This window comes from Rissa tridactyla, chromosome 3 (assembly GCF_028500815.1).
Source record: "Rissa tridactyla isolate bRisTri1 chromosome 3, bRisTri1.patW.cur.20221130, whole genome shotgun sequence".
In the NCBI taxonomy this organism is placed as follows: Eukaryota; Metazoa; Chordata; class Aves; order Charadriiformes; family Laridae; genus Rissa; species Rissa tridactyla.
This window is the reverse complement of record NC_071468.1, coordinates 94,848,102-94,869,775: the sequence shown is the minus strand read 5'-3', so window position 1 is coordinate 94,869,775 and position 21,674 is coordinate 94,848,102. Positions and strand designations below refer to the sequence as shown.

General features: G+C 37.0%; 1 protein-coding gene across 10 annotated transcripts in view; it reads left to right on the top strand.

The window, feature by feature from the left end:
• COL19A1 (collagen type XIX alpha 1 chain) overlaps positions 1-21,674 on the top strand; it is a 214,129-nt gene that overhangs the window by 3,187 nt on the left and 189,268 nt on the right. For all 10 annotated transcript variants that reach the window (XM_054195884.1, XM_054195882.1, XM_054195883.1 and 7 more), the window contains exons 3-4: positions 7,087-7,161; positions 7,656-7,755. In XM_054195884.1, the coding sequence (XP_054051859.1) occupies positions 7,087-7,161; positions 7,656-7,755 (175 nt within the window). The remainder of the gene's footprint in view (positions 1-7,086; positions 7,162-7,655; positions 7,756-21,674) is intronic.

Genomic DNA, 21,674 nt, shown 5'->3' with positions numbered 1-21,674 from the left:
CTTAGTAGTACTGTTTTTCCAGAAACATGATGAAAGATAACAAGCTACACATACACAACGACTTTGAATCTCTGTAACGCATTTGAAACTCAGGCCCAAGAAGTTTAAAATGTCAATGACTACGATAATCCTTTTACTACTTCTGGAAACAATAAACAGTAAAATTTAATAAATAATAAGTGTAATGTGTGAGCTCTCAGGTGAGAATAATGTGTTGTGAAGAGTCTGAATTTCAGTCAAAGACGACTTTGCCTTATATTTTCAGGGCAGCAAGGCTAAGTGCTCTACTGATGAATTATTCTTAACCCCTGTGAGAGAGTGAGCCTACATCATAGCTGTGCAATCATTTTCTTCAGCTGTCTGAAGGAAGCAAAATAGGTTGTCTTCTGTGTTGTTGCTAGCTGGTAAACTGTAGATGAGCAGTTTTAAAAGTGCTGAAGGTTCCCATATAATATAAATTAATAAATGTGAACTTCAGAAATTTTAAAACAAAATGCCAGAAAGCTTCTTTTCTATTCTTTTTTTTTTTTTTTTTTGCCCTAATGAAATGATGTCTCGGTCAAAGGTGGACCAGTCATAAAAGAATGTGACAGATACACTGAACTGCTCATAAAAAGTGTATCTGAACTGTACATTACCATCTGATAGACGTTTGCGGCTAGGCGACCAGCAGGAAAGTTGCAGTTCTCCTTAACCTGATTGCCACAAATGGATCAAATATGGGTCAGATTGAACCTCTGGGAAGAAGAGGAGAGACTGAACCTCTCCCTGACAATAACTGACGGTGCACAATTGAGAGAGGCTTCTGCAGTTTGAGGTGATACAGGCAGATGGTGAGGAATGACAAGTAGATAGCTGCCAGCTTGAGCAGCTCTGACAGCAGGGAATAGGCTCGGAGTGAAGCCTCAAGTGGGTAACAGGAAAGAAACTTGTCTAGAGACTGAAGGGATGGTTACAATCCAAAAAAGAAATGCAAGTTATAGACCAGAAAGCAGGAGCTGAGAAAGAACAGACCTTGTGGCGGTGCAGCAGTGGGGGTACAGGTGTGTTGGCAAACCTTCTGTTCCTCTGCCCCATTCAGCTGAATCAAGTACTGTGTCGCAAAGTTTTCTCATTCTACTTTGATAATTTGTATGCAGATGAATCTGTTACAAATTGGAAATCTGCTCACTTCAAGAACAGAGAAACCTCTAACCTCTCCTTATTTTTTTTCCTTTTTCTTTCTTTCATTAACTGGCTCCTTCTTGGGCCTTTTTTTTCTCACATCTAACAGTTCTGTTTGGATCAGCCTCTGTCCTTCAGGATCTGCCTAGGCAATCCTTTTGGTTTTCTTCTTTCAACGACCTATGCTAGCATTTATTTCTCACTGACTATGAAAGTATCTCGCTGAAAATATGCAGGCTTTTCCAGCAAAGCTCATTTAGATAGGATCTTGCATTATTGCATTTACATCCTGAAATTTCTCACCTGATCTACTTAAGTCTAAAGGAATGGCCTTCAAATGCAGGCAAAAGTGTAAATTAAAGTTAATTTGAAGTGGGGGGAGGGGGTGGAGGGAAGAAGTGTGTTATGGGAAGGAAATCTCTTGTGTGCATATGTAGGGGAGAGCTTTCTGAGCTGGCATTCTGAGTGTACTTTGGGAGATATTCATTGGGTCAATATTGTAAAAGAAAAAAATAAATACCAGTATTGGTAAAAAATGTCAGAGGCTGACAGAGTATGCTGGATCTTCTTGGAGCGGATCTTCTTGGAGCTGTCCTCGTTAGGCTCCGAACATGTGCCAGTAACCATTAGATTCACATCAAGTATTTCTTTCAGTTCTCACTTTTCCAGAAGTTTTGATGTGCTAATCGTTCATCAGAAGGAAGGACTCACTTCTAATGTCAAAATACAGCAAATCTGAGGGATAGGGTTCAGGAATTCTCCACAATCATGTTTTTGATCTGACTTCAAGAATATTTTCTTCATGTTGTCAACTTACATATTTTTTTTTTTTTAGTGTTGGGAACATTTGGTTTTGGAGCATGGACATGAGCTCTTTCTGTAGTGACACATGAAGTTCTAATTTGATCATTCCTGAATGCTTCACATTAAGAGTATTAATACTTTGTCTCATTCCCAGATCATTGCTGCTTTTTCAACTTTCTTTTACAATTACTGTTTTTCAAAGTCACTTGCTAACCCATGAAAAATGTAGCGTAACAACGTCCTGGGACTGTCAGGCATGGTGAATTTCCATTGCCTTTTGACGTGGAATGTGTTGTGAAAAGTATTGGCTCTAGATCGTGGTTTTAGATAGGCACTTTAACCCAAATACAGTGAATGGTTTCAAATATGCAGATTGGTTCAGCTTTTTGGTTTTCATGTTTTAGTACATCTAGTTACTTCCCAAAGCCAAGATAATGGCTCTACAGTAACTCTCATATTTAAGTCTGGATCCACAAACTATTGTTAGCACTGCCACCCTTAGGTTCCTTGATTTGTAGTTAAATACTAAGTCTTGGGCAGTTAATCTGGAGCTTTAGGTATCTATAAGAATGTGGTTCATGAAAGCCTGCAAGCTGTAGAAAGATACTTCAGCTTTCCTGAGTGAAAGTAAGTAGTACGTAAGAGAGAGCCCAGACCACAAAGGGGAACATTTTCAGTTACACACATTCTCGCAGTGTGAAGCCTGTAAACTAGATCAGCCCATGTTTTATTTTTTTTTTAATGGAAAGGTAGAGAAAGAGAAAAGCTTCAACACCTGAGGTCAAGATATTCACCTGGGATATGAAGTCCTTTTCTTCACTACCTGCTGCTCTTCCTCATGGGAGAATCTAGTTCTCCAGGGTCTAGCATAAGCATCCTAATACTTGAAATCTGTTGGTATGGATTTCTTATTCCCGCCTGCCAAAGCTTTATGTTATTTACATAACTGTCTAAATAGTCACCAGACTTGGAGTTGACTTCTTTCCTGTATCAACAAAATTGTAGATTCAGTCTCCTTCATTCCTCTTCCCACCCTTGTCTTAATTAACATGTACATTGTAATGTAATATGATGTGACTTACAGAGTAGAAAAGGAAAACAAAAAAAATCACATCTGATTTTCTGGTACTTCTGGTGCATGAGGCTACAGGTATGTAAGAAATCTGAATCCTTGACCCTGTTTGAAAGCAGGGCATCTGGGTCTGCTTATCTTTGGTATGAATACCTTTGAGGTAGACTTGTTGGATGTCATTGCTGACACTTGCAGGTATGTCGCACACTCTGAAGAGGTTCCCTATGCCTATATATACATGAAGCCTGATCCAGTAAGAGCGTGAGACAAATCCTATGTGGGTTTCTGCCTGAAGCTTGAGTCCGACAGAGGATGTGGGTATATGTTAGGTGGGTCTCTGCTGTTTGGCCATGTTCATTCAGCCAGTGATGCTTACTGATGGAAACTTCAGTGCCCTTGCAATGTGCACATCAATGGTGTTAGCTCACAGCTGAAAACTTCACCTGAACATAAAGTTCAATTATAAAGCAGCAGATAAGTACTTGTAATGTGAATCTAGCCATTACAGGTTACACTTGATCTGGAGGAGCCAAGAGTGCATGTTGGAAGCTACAGTTCACAGTCAGGAAGTGCACACAAGAAATGTCTGTAAGAGTGAAACTGAAGCATGCACCAGAGTCTCCTCTGTCCTCGTTTGCACGGGAAGGAAAACTGGGCATGGGGCCTAGGTGGAAGCTGCAGTGTGCTTCAACAGGTGCCCTGATCATTCCAGGAATTCAGAACATGACACTGCATGTTGCAGGAGATAAGTCTAGATGCAACACCATTACTTTAATTTTGTTGCATAATGCTATTAGAAAACAAAAACATTTATTACTAGCATCTTATTGGAGAGACAGATCAGTGATCTGTGATATACCCACTTGGTTTGCAAAAATACATGTTTTCAAAATTATTAGGTTGATTTTATGATAGTAAGCTCCTACGTAGAGCTCATCGATTTCTAAAGATTGAGGTCTGTAATTTGTCCTATGGATGGGTGATCTCATTAATTTATAAGCATGTTAACTTCAGCTTTGACATCACCGTTTTAATATGAATTGTGGATGTCAATCCATACAGACCCAGTTTTATCACGTGCAGAGCAAAGGAGTGTATAAATGTAAGCTTGTTCTTTTTACTGCTTCATTAGTTTTATAGTAATGTATTCTAACAGGGCAAGTGGGTGCATGGTTTCCATGCCTGGATTAGCAGTAAGGGTTTGTCTTCTTCCTTTTCTTTTCTAAATGTCTTCATGTAGATCTTCAAATTCAGCTACCCACAGGATGAATATGTACACTGTCTGTTTTGTCTCAGGCCAAAGGAAATTTAAAGATCCGCCAGCAGTGCTAAAAATCTTGGACAAGGCTAACCTTTTGACTGTACAAACCATAACTGTAAAAGAGTTTTCATGGGTCTATAGCAATGAAAGATGTCAGTCTTGGTATGGAGCGGTTTCAGTTTTGATATTTTAGAGTTTTGCCTTAGCTCTCTGGTAAAAAGAGTAACAATGGGCTAAAGGAGTGCGTCAGCAGCATGAGATAGAAGAATACCCATAGTAACCCTTTCAATTCTTCTGGGGATATGGAATACAACCAAATAAGTAACACTTGCATGGCCTGTCTACGCTGTGACGGTTATGCCACTGATAAAAATAGGTCCACAGTCCAGTCTGCAGCATGTGAGGAATCGTTGCTATCATCTGGATAACACAGAAATTAAGGCTTGAGTCTTTATTTGGACTTGGAAGAAAATGGCTGAGGGGAATAAGCTAAAGCTCTCTAGTCTTTTGCCACTCAGCCCTCATGTAAGTTAATGCTGAAAAAACCCCAGCGGTTGTGTCCCAGGTTCTCTAGAGCTTACCACAGCAGTTCAAGGTAAAATCAGCAATAAGTCATATCTGGCTGCTCTTATTATAAGGGCTGTAAAGTAATTTAGTAATTTAACCAAAAAAGCATCTGCCCTGTAGTCTTTTTATATATATATAAAAATGTATATGTTAAAAAGCCTTGGTTAGATTTACATGTAGATTTAAGAAAAAGCTTTGTCAGTGTATGTCTGATATGCTATTGCGGCGTCAGCCATAACAGGCTTCCTTTACGCCAATGTATTTCTTGTAGCTATACCTGTGTAAATCTAACAACGACATTCATTGTTCTAGAGTGGCTATAAATAAAAGTCCACAGTTTAATAATCTGTACAAGTGATTGAGGGCTCAGGTTTGTAGATTAAAGGGGCATCTAAGGTGAGCTTTTTTTTTCTGTCCCATAGTGTGTACGTGTGTATCAAATGGTGTATTGAAATTGCTATGTTAGTATGTAATTCCAGGGAATGCTTTTCACACTATGTAAAAATCCCTACAAAACAAAATCATGAAAGGTTTAATTTCATTTTCAGGTGTTTCGGCATCAGTATTCTTTACAGTTCTGCATCTTTTCTGGGAAAGGGAATTTACAGTGGGAGTTGCTGTTGTTTTTAATCCATGTGTTTCATTTATCATGAAACTTTATAGCTATCTATCAGTATAGGTAAATGTATGTACATACGTGTATTTATGTATATATATGAAGGAAAGAAAGAATACATTGTCTTAGTGCCTTAGAAATAAATAAATTAATTAACAATTGAAGTTACTTGTAATTGTACATTGCAATTTAGACATAAGGAACATGGAACTTTATGAATCTTATGAAAAAATATCTTCCACCTGGTCTGTTCTTTGATGCTGTTTTCATTAACTATGTTGTCAGGAGGCATCTTTATATCTATATAATATCTGTATCTATATAATTTAGTTTCACTTTTAGTGTTTTCTTTCCAATTAGCTATTCTTAATCCAGATCAAATACTGTTACACATTTAGTAGAATTTAAGACTTTTGAAGGCTAATATGCTCTGTACGTTACTGCAGAATGAATGGCAAATTTCATATGCTTTAAGATTACAAATATAGCTATTTTTGAATGTCAACTTTCTGTCTGGATGCTCTTGGAAATCTTTAAATATAGATGATTTCCAGGTTAGTGGTAGGACATTCCTCCTTACTTTTTTCATTGAACTGACACTTTGGACCTTCACTGTTCAGCAGCTTCTAAATTGTTCAACCATCTTTTTAGTTGCGTCAGTGCAACATGGAACTCTGGGCTTGATAAGTGCATGGGCTAAATCTTGCTTGTCATCTTCTGTTTGATAGTTTTATTAGGGTTTAGTGGGGCTACTTGCAAAGTTTGTTGAAGAAAGAGCCCTATTTCTGACCCATGCACAAGTGACATTTCTCTGTATTTCCTTCTTAAGTGTGTATTCTTGTGTATAAATAAAAAAAAAGAGATGAAAGGACTTCATGTAAGAAAGATACTGCATATTAATAATACGGTGTTTGATCTAAGGATTCAGTTAGATTTAACCTTAGAAATTACCATGTTACAGATTTTAGAACACTCTGCTTGTTTACCTAAATACTTTGCTTCAGACTTAATCGACTGTAAAGCTGCTTAATTTTCAACCTTTTTTTTCAAAATATAAGTATTGCTTACATTGCTTTTTGTATGATATGATTATATCCTTGTTAATCCACATTTTGAAATTTCTTTTCACTGAAGTGACAATGGATTATTGTGATGGTAATCAAGCATTTTTGCTTTATTGTTTCACATTCATTAACAGGGAAAAAAGATTTTTCTAATAATATAACCAGAAATAAAAAAACCAAAACAAACACAATAGACTTTAGAAGAGATGTTATTGCTTTATAGAGTACTGTAGATGGAGAGAGCTTGGTAAGAATTTTCTTCTGGTTGTGTTGTTCATGTGAGTTTTAATCATAAGCAGCTGAATTAATATGTGATAAGATTTGTATCTGCTTATATTATTAGAAGCATTGTATGAAATCTGAAATATCATTGCTCTTATTTAGATTTTGTAATTTGGTTTATTGCTGGTTTTGATATGCTAAAGAAGCAAAAAGGAACATTCCTGTTAATGTTACTATCACTGTCATGATAGTTTGTTCTGATTCATTTTTCTTTGAAAGAATTTTATGATAGATTCTGAACTGTATTCTCTTGAAGGTGCTGCGTGTCCTTTAATGAAAACAGTTGTCCATCATCTCAAACAAATCAACAGAGACAGTCTTGGTGTTTCAGGTAAGTGATCGCATTAATATGGATATCTAAATTAATTGGCTAGTAGCGGATGTAATCATAGTCTGAAGCTGGCTTTAAAACTGAAAGGACAGTACAGAATGCCACCCCCACGCTCCAAAAGCTGCTGCTGTTTTTGGGAAGGTGGGGTTAAAATCAGAACATGTTGTTCTTGGAAAGTATTGGTTCAAGTTCTGCAGCCACACTCATTTCCGTTGTTTTTCCCAAACATCCTTCACTGTTATCAGTTCAGATGATAAAAGGAAATAACAAATGCATTTCTCAGGTTGCGAAGTCATCTGCTGAGTAAATTTTGCACTGATAGTTTCTCTGTTGATAAAATGAATATTGGAAGTTTCTCTGACTTAAAGTACTGGTTTTCAGAATAGCTTGTCAGTCCGTACTCTAGAACGTCACCAAGCATGCTAAATGTCAGTATTTACCTCTGTTTTTAAAATTCCATTAAATAAACTAAATCACTGTATCGTATTTCACAGGGTTTGATCTGGCAGAGAGCTTTTCTTTGAGACAAACATCTTGTGGAGGGGAAAAAATCTGTTTTAAACTGGGAAGTGCGCCTCTCGTCAGAGACACAAAGTAAGATACTACTTTCATCCTAAGCCTTTAAAAGACGGAGCTCAGACTAAATGCTACTAACGAACTGAAACACTGAGCAGTGTATCCAAAGGATGCCACAGAAAGACAAGTATGTCTGTTTTCAGGCATTTTCATCTGTATCAGTTTTTTCTTTGGGAAACATTTTGATTCAGGTGTGTTTTTCTTCTGGAATCTGTGTGTGTCTAGGTAGAAAGCTAATTGCGTATATCTTTTTCTCAAAATCTGATTCAGATACTGAAAACTCTACTGTTTATGTGTCAATATTTATAAAACAAAAGAAACAAAGAACTTTCATGGTATGACAAGAAGTGTTATACTAATTTTCCCTCAGTGAAATTGGCGGTCCTCTTTCTCACTGCTGCTGGCAGGATTAAAAAGAGAGACAGAGTCGCCATTTCCTTAAACGCTATATTTTCATGATTATTTTTTTCCAGTGTAATTGGCATCTTGCTTTGTAATAGCAACAGAATGGTGGGTACTCAGTGTAGAGGTGCAACTAGATAGCATCCTATTCTGACACATAGTGGGATGAAAGGCAGGGACTGCATGAAAATCAAAAGGAAGGTGAAAGAGAGTAAAGCACAAATGGGATTGGATGGGTTTAAGTTTGCATGTGGGCAAGGAAATGCCAAGAAGCAGTTAAGAATGTAGTTTCAAGTTGCCCATGCTCAGTGGAGAGAGAAGACGATCATCTGAGAGCTTCATGGTTGAAATGTGCTCTGAGCCATGGGACTGTGGTTTCTGTACAGCGTGTTCTTGTGATGATGAGGGAAGCAACAGTATTCCTGTGTCTTCAGGTTGTGTATTCTCTGTTGCAAGAGGTCTGGCTCCAACTTGTCTAGAGAAAAAATACACCCGGCCCTTGGACTTCCCCTTTGGTTGTATCCTCGGCAGAGCCAGGAGGGGCTGTGGGTAGCGTGAGGCCAGGGGAGAGGGAGAAGAGAGGAATCGGAGGCACCCAGACGCAAACTGAAGTGATCTGTAGGAGAGGAGCATGATTAAAAAATAGGACCTAAATATTCTATGTTACTAGATAGATTCTAAGTTTTTTCTGAAGTATTAGATACTGCAAATGCTAAATTTTTATGCTTGTGTAATTCTGTACTTTGTTAAAGTAATCGCTGTCTTTTTTTTAAATAACTTGAACATTCGCTATTGAAGGAAAAATTACTAGCTAAAATTACTTGACACAGAGCGCACTCTATTTTTATTAGAACCTTCCCAGTATTATGAAAATTGTCTTTAGAAGAGGAACAGGGAAAATTAGGTGCCACCCGTACATGTCTTTACTAAAAATATTTTGAAAGTTTGTCAGTAAAAAAACTTTTTTAAAATCCGTTATTCCTTTTTACAGATTTCTACAGATTTTTTTTTTCAATGGATTGGAATTTGAGGGAAAAGTGAAACTACAGAAGAGTAGAAAATCAAGGCAATAACTGCCTTGATTGCAGGACAATTTTTCTTTAGAAATAAGAAGCTAAGTAGTACTTTGCAGTGAAATGCATATTGCAAGCTGACTTACTTTATTCTGAAACTGTAAAAAAAATCAATGGCAAAAATGGAGTGAGAGGAGCCAGAGGTTGGAAAAGAGTGAATTATTTGAAATTCATATTACTTTGAAGGAAAATTCATGATTCAAAAGGATTGATTTCTAAGAATTCAGTATTTTTGGAAAGGGTCTGAGGATGATTTTTGAGGTTGAAAAATGTCTAGTTTTTTCCTAGCTGTTATTAGTGAGCCTGAATACTAATGTCTGTGCTTTATATTTATTTTCTTCTTTTACAAATGGTTTATTGGTGAAAGCAGTGAAAATGGGGACTTTGTGTCGTGGCTGATAGCTGTGGCTTAGCAAAGCCTTAACTCCTAGCCAGTTGCATGAAAAGTATTTAGAAAGAGAGAATATTACTTTTTTTTTTTAACACTCTTTATGGTGTGGGAGAGAAATCTAACATTTTTCTATATTTTATCTGTTCAGCTTTTTTCAGGGAGGATGACTCTTTGAGACAAAAATGGCTAGTTTGTCTTAATTTTCAGTGTGACCTGGGCAGGGGATAAAGAATTGCAGTAAAGGGTAAACCTGGAAGGCAGGTGGTTTGGCTTTAATGGTCTCTTGCTTCTCATGTTACTCTCCCTCCCCGTTGTTTTCTTCTGTGTATCCTCATTAAACAAAAACTGAAGAGAAAATCTTTCCAGTTTTCCCTAAAAATATGCGTGTCTAATGGATGAAATTGTAGCTTGGTGAAGCAACTGAGATGATTATTAATAAAATGCGTAACAGTGCTAATGTATGAATAAAGTTAGGCTGAAAATTAATATCTCGCTATTGATGTTAATAAGGTACAAGAGAAGTGTTTGGCAGCTTGTTGTGTATGTAAATAATACCTCTTACCTATAGGTCCCTGAACAAAAAAAGGGTTAAATATTTTCAATAATGTGCAAGCACTGCAGAATTTCCATTAAATCCTAGTTGTTCATGGAGTTAGCCTTGCTCATGCTTTTTTAACCTTCCTTCACGGAGAAATGCATGTTAAAATTAAGAACAGAATTTACTTTTTTATTCAATATGTTGAATATATAATAGCTTTCTGTTGTTGAGATAACACTTCAGACAAGATATTTTAAATTATTTGTTTAAAGTATTTTTGATAGTCTTCTGAACTTCTGAATTGGCTTTTAAAAATAAGGGCAGAGGGCAGTCAGGAGCACAAAGTCAAGTTTTGACATGGTAGGGTTACAATGAAGGATAGTCAGGAACTCAGATGTCTGTCATCATAACCTTATAGTTTATCTCAGTTACTCATCTACGATATCTTGTAATATATATTTATTTAAATTTCCTTTTCTTACATTATGTCAGATTACATGGTTCCAGACCCTGTGCGTTATTAGATGCACAGAGGTTTTTAGGATCATTCTGCCTCAGAAAATATCTTAGTAGACGTGGTGTGCAGTAAGCAGCAGAACAGTGTTTGTTATCTATCCCGCAGGAAACTGAGAGTATCTGATTAAGCTGACTAGCAAGTATCAAGTAACTGGCACATCTCTTCTTGCATTTCATTCATTCAGTTGTAGCGTGGGTAATAGAAAGCTATGCTGTGCCATTTTTTTTGTGTGATGCCATTTTGGTTTTTTTCAATGGACCTGGAGTAGTGTTGCACCTATTTATATGTTGTAAATAATTTACAATGCAGTGTCAGCTTGGGAAATCGATTATGTCTATTTATGTTGGATTTCAGTTATATCTCTTATCTTTATCTCTTGTTGTAAGGCAGTTCTGTACATATTTTCTCCTGTGATAGGAGGTGCTTAGCTTTTCTTAAGCTCCACATAAATGGCTATTAAATATTAATTTAAGTCTAATCTATTAATATTTCCAGGATTAAAGAGTGATTTTAAAATTAAAATACTGTGAGTTATGTATTGCAGCTCTTAAAGTTGTTCCTGAGCAAAGTAGTATGATTGAGACTTTGAATCCTAAAGAAATCACAGTAAAAGACAATAATGCAGACAATCTAATTTTATAGTCATAATAATAGTAATTGTGTATTGCTTCAATTTTATTTCAGTAAATACATTATGGAGTCACATTTTGTTATCTAGTTCAATATATACTGCCTGTGCAGTGTATTCCAGTTTGGCGTGGAGCTTGTTGACAAGAGCAGCGCAGGGCTCTGTGCTGATGGCAACTCCTTTAGGTCTGCCAGCAGCATTCAGTACTTCTGGACATGAGGCCTTTCAGGCTAAACTTTGTTCTTTAGTTGCCTTAGAGTAAATAGCAGTGTGCTGAAATAATTTCACTGTCCTCCCCTAAAGATGCATCAGATGTCAGTTGTTCCTCATTCTCGCTTTTCTGGGTGGCTGGTGGGCCATTTTTCTTCTCCTCTGAAAGCGCCAATAAAGGAAATAGTAAGTTGATTTCGGCTGAGTTTCAGAATGTTTTTGAACTGGATGTTTATGATTAACAAATCTTAATGGCAGTCATGGCTTTCTTATTTTGTAGTTTGTTTGGCTTGACAAAACATATTAATTTACTGAAGAAATTATTGTCGCTGGCTGTTAAATGATCTCAGAGTTACAGCAGTTGGGATTACTCTCACAACTTTTTTAGGAATTCTTCCCCTTTCGGTGTAAGATCCTGTAAAAGAGCTTGGATTTTGACTGTATTTGGACTACTGAGCTCCATCAGCAATGTTGTCACTCACTCCTGCCAGAAGAGCGGTGGCTGTGGCTTGGGCCGTATTTCAGAGAAAGTGTTTCACTCCCTCATGATGTCTAGTTACTGGTTGCAGAAATACTGTTCCCACCTCTGTCGGTATATTCCAGGCTTCAGAATTCTTTCTGTGAAGAACAGAAATCGATGAAATAATATTTATGTGGTGGTTTTGGTTGTTTTTAATGCTAACTGTTTTAATTGCAAAAAATACATAGGGAATTGCATTTCCTAGAGCACATGAAATGAGGCACTTTCTGTGCTCAGCCTTTTCATAGCTAGCACTTTGCTCCCCGAAGGCACCGATCTCTCTGTGGCTTTGCAGCCATTTACTTTACCGTATGATCTCTGGTTGTATCTCCTAAGACTTCTTTCTTCACCAAAGTAATAAATACCAAGATCCTTGCATATGACTTCAGCTGTCAGTCAATGTCCACATGGGCATGAGTTCTGATTAGCTTTGCACATCATGTGTTTTGGGCAACAGAGACGGGTTCGGCTTTCTTCTTGAAAAATATTATTAGGATATATATTTGGAAGTCATATACCTATTTCTTAAATGCAGTATAGAACGGATAGATGTGAACTTCACTAGTTTCCAAAGATTTCATCAAAAAACTTTTAAAACACCTACTGAAAATGGCAATGAGTTGGCACCCCTGTTTGGTGACAGTAGTTATGGTTATGCTAACCAGCTTTTATATGTGCTTACACAAAGTCCTGCTAGCCTTTGGTCTATTAAAATATTAGATAGGTATGTAAGAAACCACCTCTCCTTTCCTATATCGTGTATTTATTTGAGGTCATTTGAGCTGTTGGAGCCAACAATGCTAAGACTGAAATGTCTGGTATTTTGGTTGCAGGGTATTTTCAAGAAAAGGGCCTTGTCTCTGGAATTTGCTTCCTGAGTGTGGGAGCCTGAATTTAGTGCAAATTCTGATGCTTTCTTCAGGTCGGTAAAAGTAGTGGAGCAGAAGCGGCAGAGATACAATCTTTTTCTGATTCTCGTTGAAAGGTACTGAAACTGTGTACTTTGTGTTTATTTCCGGAAACTAGAAAACTAACTGCATTTTGTAAATTTAAAATAAGGATAATACAGGCATTACTGTTGAAAGAACAAATTGGAGCTGTACCTACTGATTATTTAATTTCATAACTAAGGAGAAAACTGGGGCCTCCTACCATGAAAGATGATAGGACAATGCTGCTTTTAAAGAACGAAAACATGTGAATGTCTTTTTCTGCATATTTGGGCTTGTTTCTACCAGACAATTTACAAGAAACATGCCAAGATCTTTTTATAAAATTTAAAATTCAGACATTAACTGATTTTAATTGCTATATTTGGCTTAACTATAATTTAACATGCCATTTACTATGCAGAAAGAATTGGGAAAGCAAAAGTAACAAAAGATAGGTGGTAGAGGGGAAGAGTATATATAAAAATGTATAGTACTTACAGTGAAGGCAGACTGTGAGGGAACAAAGAGCAGAAAAAACATTTTAATTATTCCACTCACTGTAGCAAATCTGAATTCTTCGATCTCTGGTGTGTTCCCCAGTCAGCAGAGCACTTTAATATGGCAGTGTCCTACCAGATGAATTGGTAAAACAATGTTGGATGAAGCAAACTGTTTCTTTTCCTTTTTTTTTTTTTTTTTTTTTTACCCCAGCAATGTTGTTCTTGCCATAAAGCACTTGCAGATAAAGGGAAGGAGCTTTTGGGAAATGTATTCTTTAAGGGCACTGGTCCACAACGGGAGTGTGCAGGAGAGCAGCAGTGTTTATGTGGGTCCCCCGAGTGCCTCACAGTTCAGAATGAAACTTAAGGCAAGCAATAAGCAAATCACAGAAGCATTGGATGAACAAACAGTGAAGGCAGTTTACTTTCCTTACTTAAAAAGCTTTCCTTAATTTGAAAAACATGTATTTCTGTTCAGATCAGTGTTATTTTTTCCTGCTGCCTTTGTTTTAAAGGAGAAATCTGTCCAGCCAAGATTTTTACTTGGAAGAAAATAGAATTAGGAGTTCAGCTTCACAGCACTCCTCTCCGGCTCTCAGCCTCATCTCACTTCCTCCACATCAGCATCAGCTTCTCTGGCCAGTGGGGCCGGTGGCCGATCCCTGTTAGCTGTGTGATCTCCAGCAATCACAGCCAGGAAGGAGAAAGAACGTGCTGCTGGGGCTGGGGGAAGCCTGCTGTTAGCTTAAGCAAACCCTGAGATTGCACCTTCCATTTAATGGTTTAACCTGCCCTGTGCAGAACAATTCTGTTGTTCTGATTAAAACAACAGCATCTGCAGTATCTAAGCAATTTAACTTTTGCTATATACTCCTATATAGAATTCCTTTCTATTTTCATCCAGTGTGGATGCCAAAACTATTTTTCAGTTTCCACATTGGATAAGATAGCAAAACTTAAAACATCTACTGTCATAGATACCGCAATTGCTAGACAAAGTTCTTGGGTTATTAGATTTCTAGACTCAGCACAAGTGACTTACCTGGAAGCTTCCCTATGGGCCTCGTTCAAAGCATTGGACACAGATTCTGCTATAGGTTGTTCAATTTACTGATACCTTAGGTGAAGAGAGGCTTAAATCATGCCAGTCTGCGGGGAACTTTCACAACAGTTTACATGTCTCGTACTCTCTGCCAAACATGCTGACTTTTAAAAGCTTTGTGATGTTGTCTTGTTTTTTCTTGGCCATCGTTTTTGAAGAAAGAAGTCCCCCAAAAGTGAGTACAAAATAGTACTATAAATTAGTAGGGAGGATGCAGTTCTAAATCTGTAACAAGACCTGTGTTTGATGTGAACACTAGTCAGAACAGTCTTAGAACAAAAACACAGTTGCAAAATTAATACAGTTGAATTTTCTTAGAAATCCAGAGTAAATATGGGTATATACAGCAATGCAATGTGCAACCACACGGAATTCAATGAAATGTACTGGAGATAATGCGTACAGCTGAAGATAGACTGTAGCCCCCATATGTTGTAGTATAAAATTAGAGATTGAAAGATCATTTATCAGTTTTGCTGATTGGGCTGAGAGGATTCAAGTGTCTTTGTACAATGCATATAATTTCTCCAGCCGAAGCGGTGGTGCCATGTGCTTCAGAAGACGTTTATCAGCAGACTCGAAAAAAACCCTGTAATAAATCAGATAATTTTTTTCGGGCTTTTTTGATTTATCTCTTCGTGAAACGTAGCTGTTAGGCATTCCCCCTCTTTAGAGTTGTACCTACAAAAAGATGTTTGTGCTGGTACATCTGTGTCTATGCTGGGGATTTGTTGTTTAAAGATGTCATAGAAATATCATTCCCTTCCCCCACCTTGCCTCTAAGTTTTTAGTTTTTCTATCTAAAAATAGTTCTTGGTCTCTCTCACAGTGAAACTGCCTGGTGCTTTTTTCATTACACTGATTTTCATTTATTTTCAGTTGGTTGTGAAAGATTTTTGGCCTCTAGCACTTCTCCATAGTTAGCTCTTCACACTTTTATCATCATGCCATGAAAACATTTTTTATTTATGGAGGTAAATTGCCAAATTTTTAAAAATACTTCTGTAATTTTGCATGAACATTACAGTCCATGCCCTGGATTTTCACTTGGAGGTCTGGTTATCAATTTGATTTCAGACATAAGCTTACAGAGTTTGTTGATTGCAGTCTTGTCTGAAGTGAATATTTGTCATGTCACAAACTCATTTCAAAACTTGGAATGATTTAATAAACTTCAAAATGAAGAACAGTCTGTAATCTATAGAAACTAAGATACAGATATCAGTGTATTAACAGAACCATGTGCAAGAGATCATGTTATTTTTGGATTTAGTTGATGTGACTAGTTGCAGAATCTCAGAATTCTATTAAAAAAAATAAATCCTAAAAATACTCTGGGATTGAGCATGACAACATAGGCTTTGAATAACTTGTTGATAGTTCCTAATATGGCATTAGGCTTTTAATTGTCATATGAAAATGCATGTATCTTTTATTTTGGAGATTAGGCTGCTGGTTTTTGCTACACCCATAATAGCAGTGTTAATGTTAAAGTCCTTGATAAACTTCAGTTCATCTCTTTTACTCTGTGAACTCTGCTGAGAGTTTAGTAAGATGCTCATAATCTATGGTGAGCTGTGTTGATTACTCAAATGCCGTTGAATGCATATCCCATGAAATAGTAATGGCTTATTTTATGGTTAAGGAATGTGAATTTTGCTTTGGACCTCTCCTGAGAAGTAACCACACAGAGAGCATTGTAGAGGTGCTGTGACTCCATGCACCTTATTTTTTTTTTTTTATAGAATCATAGAATGTGTTGGGTTGGAAGGGACCTTTAAAGGTCATCTAGTCCAACCTCCCCTGCAGTTAGCAGGGACATCTTCAACTAGATCAGGTTGTTCACAGTCCGCTCCAACCTGACATTGAATGATTCCAGGGATGGGGCATCTACCAGTCTTCTGGGCAACCTGTTCCAGTATTTCACCACTTCATCATAAAAAATTTCTTCCTTATAGGTAGTCTAAATCATCCTCTCTTTTAGTTTAAAACCATTACCTCCCATTATCTTACTGGATCTGTCTCTAAGTGAGCAGTTTAGAATGCTGGATGACTTCCAGTTTAAATTAATCTATGAAACTCAACACAGAGGATGACAGTATTCACCAGGTACGCATACAATGACAGGAATGCCAAGACTTGGGGGAAAGAAGGTCCAGTTGTTGCACTTGGGACCCCCCATGCTGGATGTGCTTACTTTGAAGTACAGCACATGCAATTGCAGGGTGACTTCTACAGGGTTAGTAGATAATGCTCACTCATTTTCTAGGTAAAGGTGTTATTTGGTAACAAGATGTTTGGGGAGGAGAGTATTCTAGTGCAGTAGGTTGTGGATTTTTTTTATAAATATCTCATCTGAAATTAAGTCACTGAGAATTGAGAATGTTTAACACTGTATGAACTGTGGACAATATGTGGTAAAGACAGTAACTCATAAGAATAATCATATGGACAGAGACATTGGAAGAAAATGTACCACAACAGGAGCAAGTATAGAAGATAAGTTGTAGTGGTAGTTCAGTAATGAAACAGTATGTGATAACTTGAATGTCTGAAAATGTTACATGCAAGAAATGAGATCAGACTTCTGTGCTTCCTCAAAAAGAAGCATAGACTTTGAAATGGTTTCTTAATTTTTATAGGTTATTTTCCTTTCCACAGGGCTTGCTTTTAATTTAGGAAGTGATAAATGATTGTATTGCTGTTAGTATGTGGAGAGAGATATGTTATGCTACCAGGAAATTACATAAGTTTAAGATTGGTTTGTTGTGAAAGTGTTAGGAGCACTAAAAAACCACTTTGTGATTCAAGATAGCTGATATGATTTCATGGAAAGGAAAAATCACGACTCATTAACCGGTTGGAGTTCTTGAAAGATTGAAGAGTTACAACACATCCTCGCTTCATTGCTCTCCTTAAGGACCAATTAGCACTACTAATATGAATCCATATTATGCTTAAGATTACATTTTTTTTACAGCATCCTAACTTCCGTTATTACAACTACATGTCATCTCTTTAAATGGCTTATGTTGGATTGGTTTTGTTCTCATACATGAGAAAAGTGTATATTCCTGTCCAACTGGATCAAGGTGTCCCTGCCTGGGAGGGGGATTTGAACCAGATGACCTCCAGAGGTCCCTTCCAACTTCAACCATTCTGGGGTTCTGTGATTCTATTATAGACCATGATGTTAACAGATTTGCTTCCTAAGAATATAGAGTCTTATAATATTGGGTGCTTAATTCCATTGTCAACCAAGTAATTTATAGAGTAAGGCTGAATTCATCAAAATGCTGGTTTTGTCCTGGGACAGTGAGGGAACAAAGTATTTCCTCTTTAAAACTTCCAAAATATTTCTTGCATCTTATTGTATGCTTAAATGTTACAATTCTATACAATGCAAAATATTGGTGTTAATATTGATATTTTCTTAACTGTCACACAGCTCTTCCACACTTCATCTACTAGCCTGAGGAGTGTAGTAGGTAATATGACATTCCTAGAATTTTCAGCAGCAGCAAAGATTTCAATCTCAGACGTAATATTGAAAAATAAGGTCATTGTTCATTCTAGTTCTGTTACTTTCACATAGAGGTTATGTAGATGATTCAACCTTAAATTACGTTATAGTTAATAGATAAGCATGCATTTTTATTTTTAATGAAAGGTTTTGTACTGTGAAGCCTTTGCTGTTTTGAGAAAAGTTTGTAAATTCCCAGCGTATCAAGCTTCCTTGTTTGGATATAAGGCATCTGGCCTATTTCCCCAGCCTGAGAAGGCCTCCCAGTAATATCCGCTGATCTTTCAAGTTGGGTTTGGTGGGTTTTTTTGATGTGAAGCTTAGAAAAAAATCCAAATAAAATGTTCATTGACTTATCCAAGCTACCGCTGCTTGAAGCCTGCCTTCAACACCTCTGTCTTGGACCTAATGCAAGACTCTTTTTACAGTGTTTTTTTTTGTTTGTTTGTTTGTCTCCTAACTTTTTAAAGAGAATACCTGGCCATTTCCCAGCTGGGTCTGATAGTAACATGGTTAGCAAGTCACAGGTCCTTGACCCATCCTGTTAAACACGGTTATGACTCAGCAGATAGCAAGACAATGTTGATATTTTTTAGCTTGATATATTTTAACCCTGTCTAATCTGTAATTTACCAAAAATCTCATTATTACAGAAAATGTGACAGATGCAGGCTAAACTGTATGTACTCTTTGTTTTTTTTTTTACTTGACTTTAATTAGAACCTCACTTCTAAGTCCAAAGACTTCAAAAAGTGGTAATTTCCAGTTTCTGAAGATGCTATTAAGTCTTTTTATGTGAAGCAAATTAATTTTTTTAATCTTTTATTTTCCACATTCATTTACTTAGAATCCATGAATGTTAACAGTTCTTACAAACTGTAAAAGGGCACATCTAATTATCCTTCAGATTGTAAGCAGAACACCAGACTTAAATATTTGTAGACTAGTCATGCTGTGTGTAGGGGGTGTTAAAGCAAAAGCATGTTCTCTCTCCGTAGCTTCACTCTTGCAGCTGACAGAGCTACTTATTTCAGGTCAGACCCTGGTGTCTGGTATCATTAACCTTCTTTCCTACACTGGTCTCTTCTGTTGGTAACTTAATCTTCATCTCTTATACCTTCTTTTTTTGGGGTGATCAGCTGGAACCAAGATGGGTAGATATATCAATCTATAACAGTGTTGCAGGCTGTAGTACCTTCAGTGTTGTCTGTGTCTCTCAAGCACTCCTTAGCATGGCCTGCTTGTGACTTTAGCCTGGAATGAGTTTATTTGTAGGCAGTCCTGCATGATGATGATGATGAGACTAGTTATCCAAGCAATTATTTGGGGGGGTTATGAAAAAAAAGCATTCCACAGTTTCGTTCAGCTGCGTTCCATACAGCAGTCCTTTTAGCTCTTCTTTTTTTCCACTGCCCCCTGTGCTATTGTGTTCACTGTGAGCACTCAGCATTTTTGTAAGAGGGATGGCTGGCCTGGTGAAGTGCGTTGCCTTTTACCATCAGCAGGGTTGTCTAGGACCTAGCAGAACAAACCAGGGAAGGAAGGGGTGAGCCTGTTCCAAGTGTAACCAGCAGTTCATTTTGTTAGTGCTTGTTCCATTGATTCATTGTAGAAAGCTACCAAAAAGTTTGGGATGCGGGTAGGAGAAGACTAAACAGGAAGCAATTGAGAGTTCTAAGGAAACACATTTAGGCTGGGTAGCACAATGTCATGCAGAAACACCCAAGGTAACTCACCCAAGACCAGTGTGAGAAGTAGGAGTGTGCAAGTCTCTCAGCCTGCAGCTCTGGTGGAGCTGACTAGCCCTCCTGGCTACCAACCTAAAAAGACAGTTCTGTTTCTGGAATCGGGTAACGTCTCTAGATACCTGTACAAATGTCTGTACAGTGCTGGTAAAATAGTTGTGAAAACCTCCAAGGAGAGATGGATATTTAGATTTCTTCCTCCTCTAGTGAAAATTATGTGGATATATAGGCCAAGAAAAAGGAAACATCATTCCTGATTTCCTCCCTCTTTTCCAAAATATGAAGTGCATCGTCTGTCTTCAGACTGAAATGATTGTGGCCTCCAATAGACAAATCCTTCATTGTAGTCTGCATTTTTTTTTTTGCTTTTCCAGACAACAGCAACCACCGAGATCTACAAATAATTAACACTGTACCATAGATCTTGCTTCAGGGCAGGAAGCATGTAAAAATGCATGCAGAACAATTTTCACTGCCAGTTGACTTTCAGAGGTTACAGTAATTATTTTTTTTCTCTAACATCTTCAGAGGGTTTCTTGCTCAGCTGAATAACTCCACTCCACTGTAGATAATCATATTTAGCATAAGAATTTAACATCTCATTGACTTCAGAGACTGCCAAATAACAGACTAATAACTAGGTATGTTGTCTCTCTTCTATTTCTGGGAGCAAACTAGAAGGACCACATGAGTTACAGAGCTGCTCATAAAATGTCTAAATAAAGACAGAGAGGTAGATGTTAAAAGAAGTACGTAGAGTCCCTTTAAAAGTATTTAAGTTCACATAATCTTCTCTTGATGGTTGCCACAATTGAGGAGGGGAAAAAAAAAAAAAAAGAGTACCAAAACTGTATTTAAGAACATTAAGCACAGCAAAATGGCCTTGAGAGACTATGTAAAAATGTCAAAAAGCTTGACACAGTTCTGGAATTACTTGAGGAAAACTTAAATCTCTGCCATTCTTTTAAGCAAGTCTTAGCTTTAAATTTTTAACAAAGACTGTATGTTAGGAGACAATCACAAAATCACTGAAGAAATGCACAGATGGTCACGTTTTTCCAGATTCTGACATGAATCTCCAAAAAGAAAGTTCTGTTTGATTTTTTTGTGGATTGCTTATCACAAATATGTCAGATGTTGAGTAGTTTCCTTATAGAGGCAATAAATTTGGTTATTTATTATAAATTATTATTATTATAATATATATTATTAAAATATTTATATTTTAATATAAATATATTTTATTTAAATATATAAATATAAATACATAATATATATTATTATAAAATATATTATTAAAATAATAAAATATTATTATTATAAACCCACTCTGGTTCTGAGTAAGGAAAGCATTGAAGGCTTCTGGGCCATTCATGCTGGACAATAAGACTATGTTTGCATGCATTTCATTCCCTACCGTGAATCACAGGAGTAGAAATCTTTTAGAAAAATCATTTGGTGGTTTTTTTTTTGTTTGGTTGGGTTTTTTTAGCTAGGTAAAGGAAAATGAGGTATATGTCTAGGGAGACCATGGTTCCTGACAGGAGATGATGAGAGCTCAAAAGAGAGGGTTTTCTTTTGAATTACTTTTATAATTTCAGCGTAGCTACACAACAATAGGGACATGTGTGCTGGTACTGGAGGGGAGCTCTTCCTGACTGACACTTTTTTTATTTTGGTATATGAGCAGACTTACCATCCATGGAATGTGGAGAATTGCTCAATGAAAAGGGTGCTTGGTGTGAGAAACTTTACTGTATTCACACTCTAAAACCAGTAGAATGAATATGGCTTCTTATTGTAACATCCATGTGAGAAGGAATACATGGTACTGAAGGTATCAGTTACTGATCATT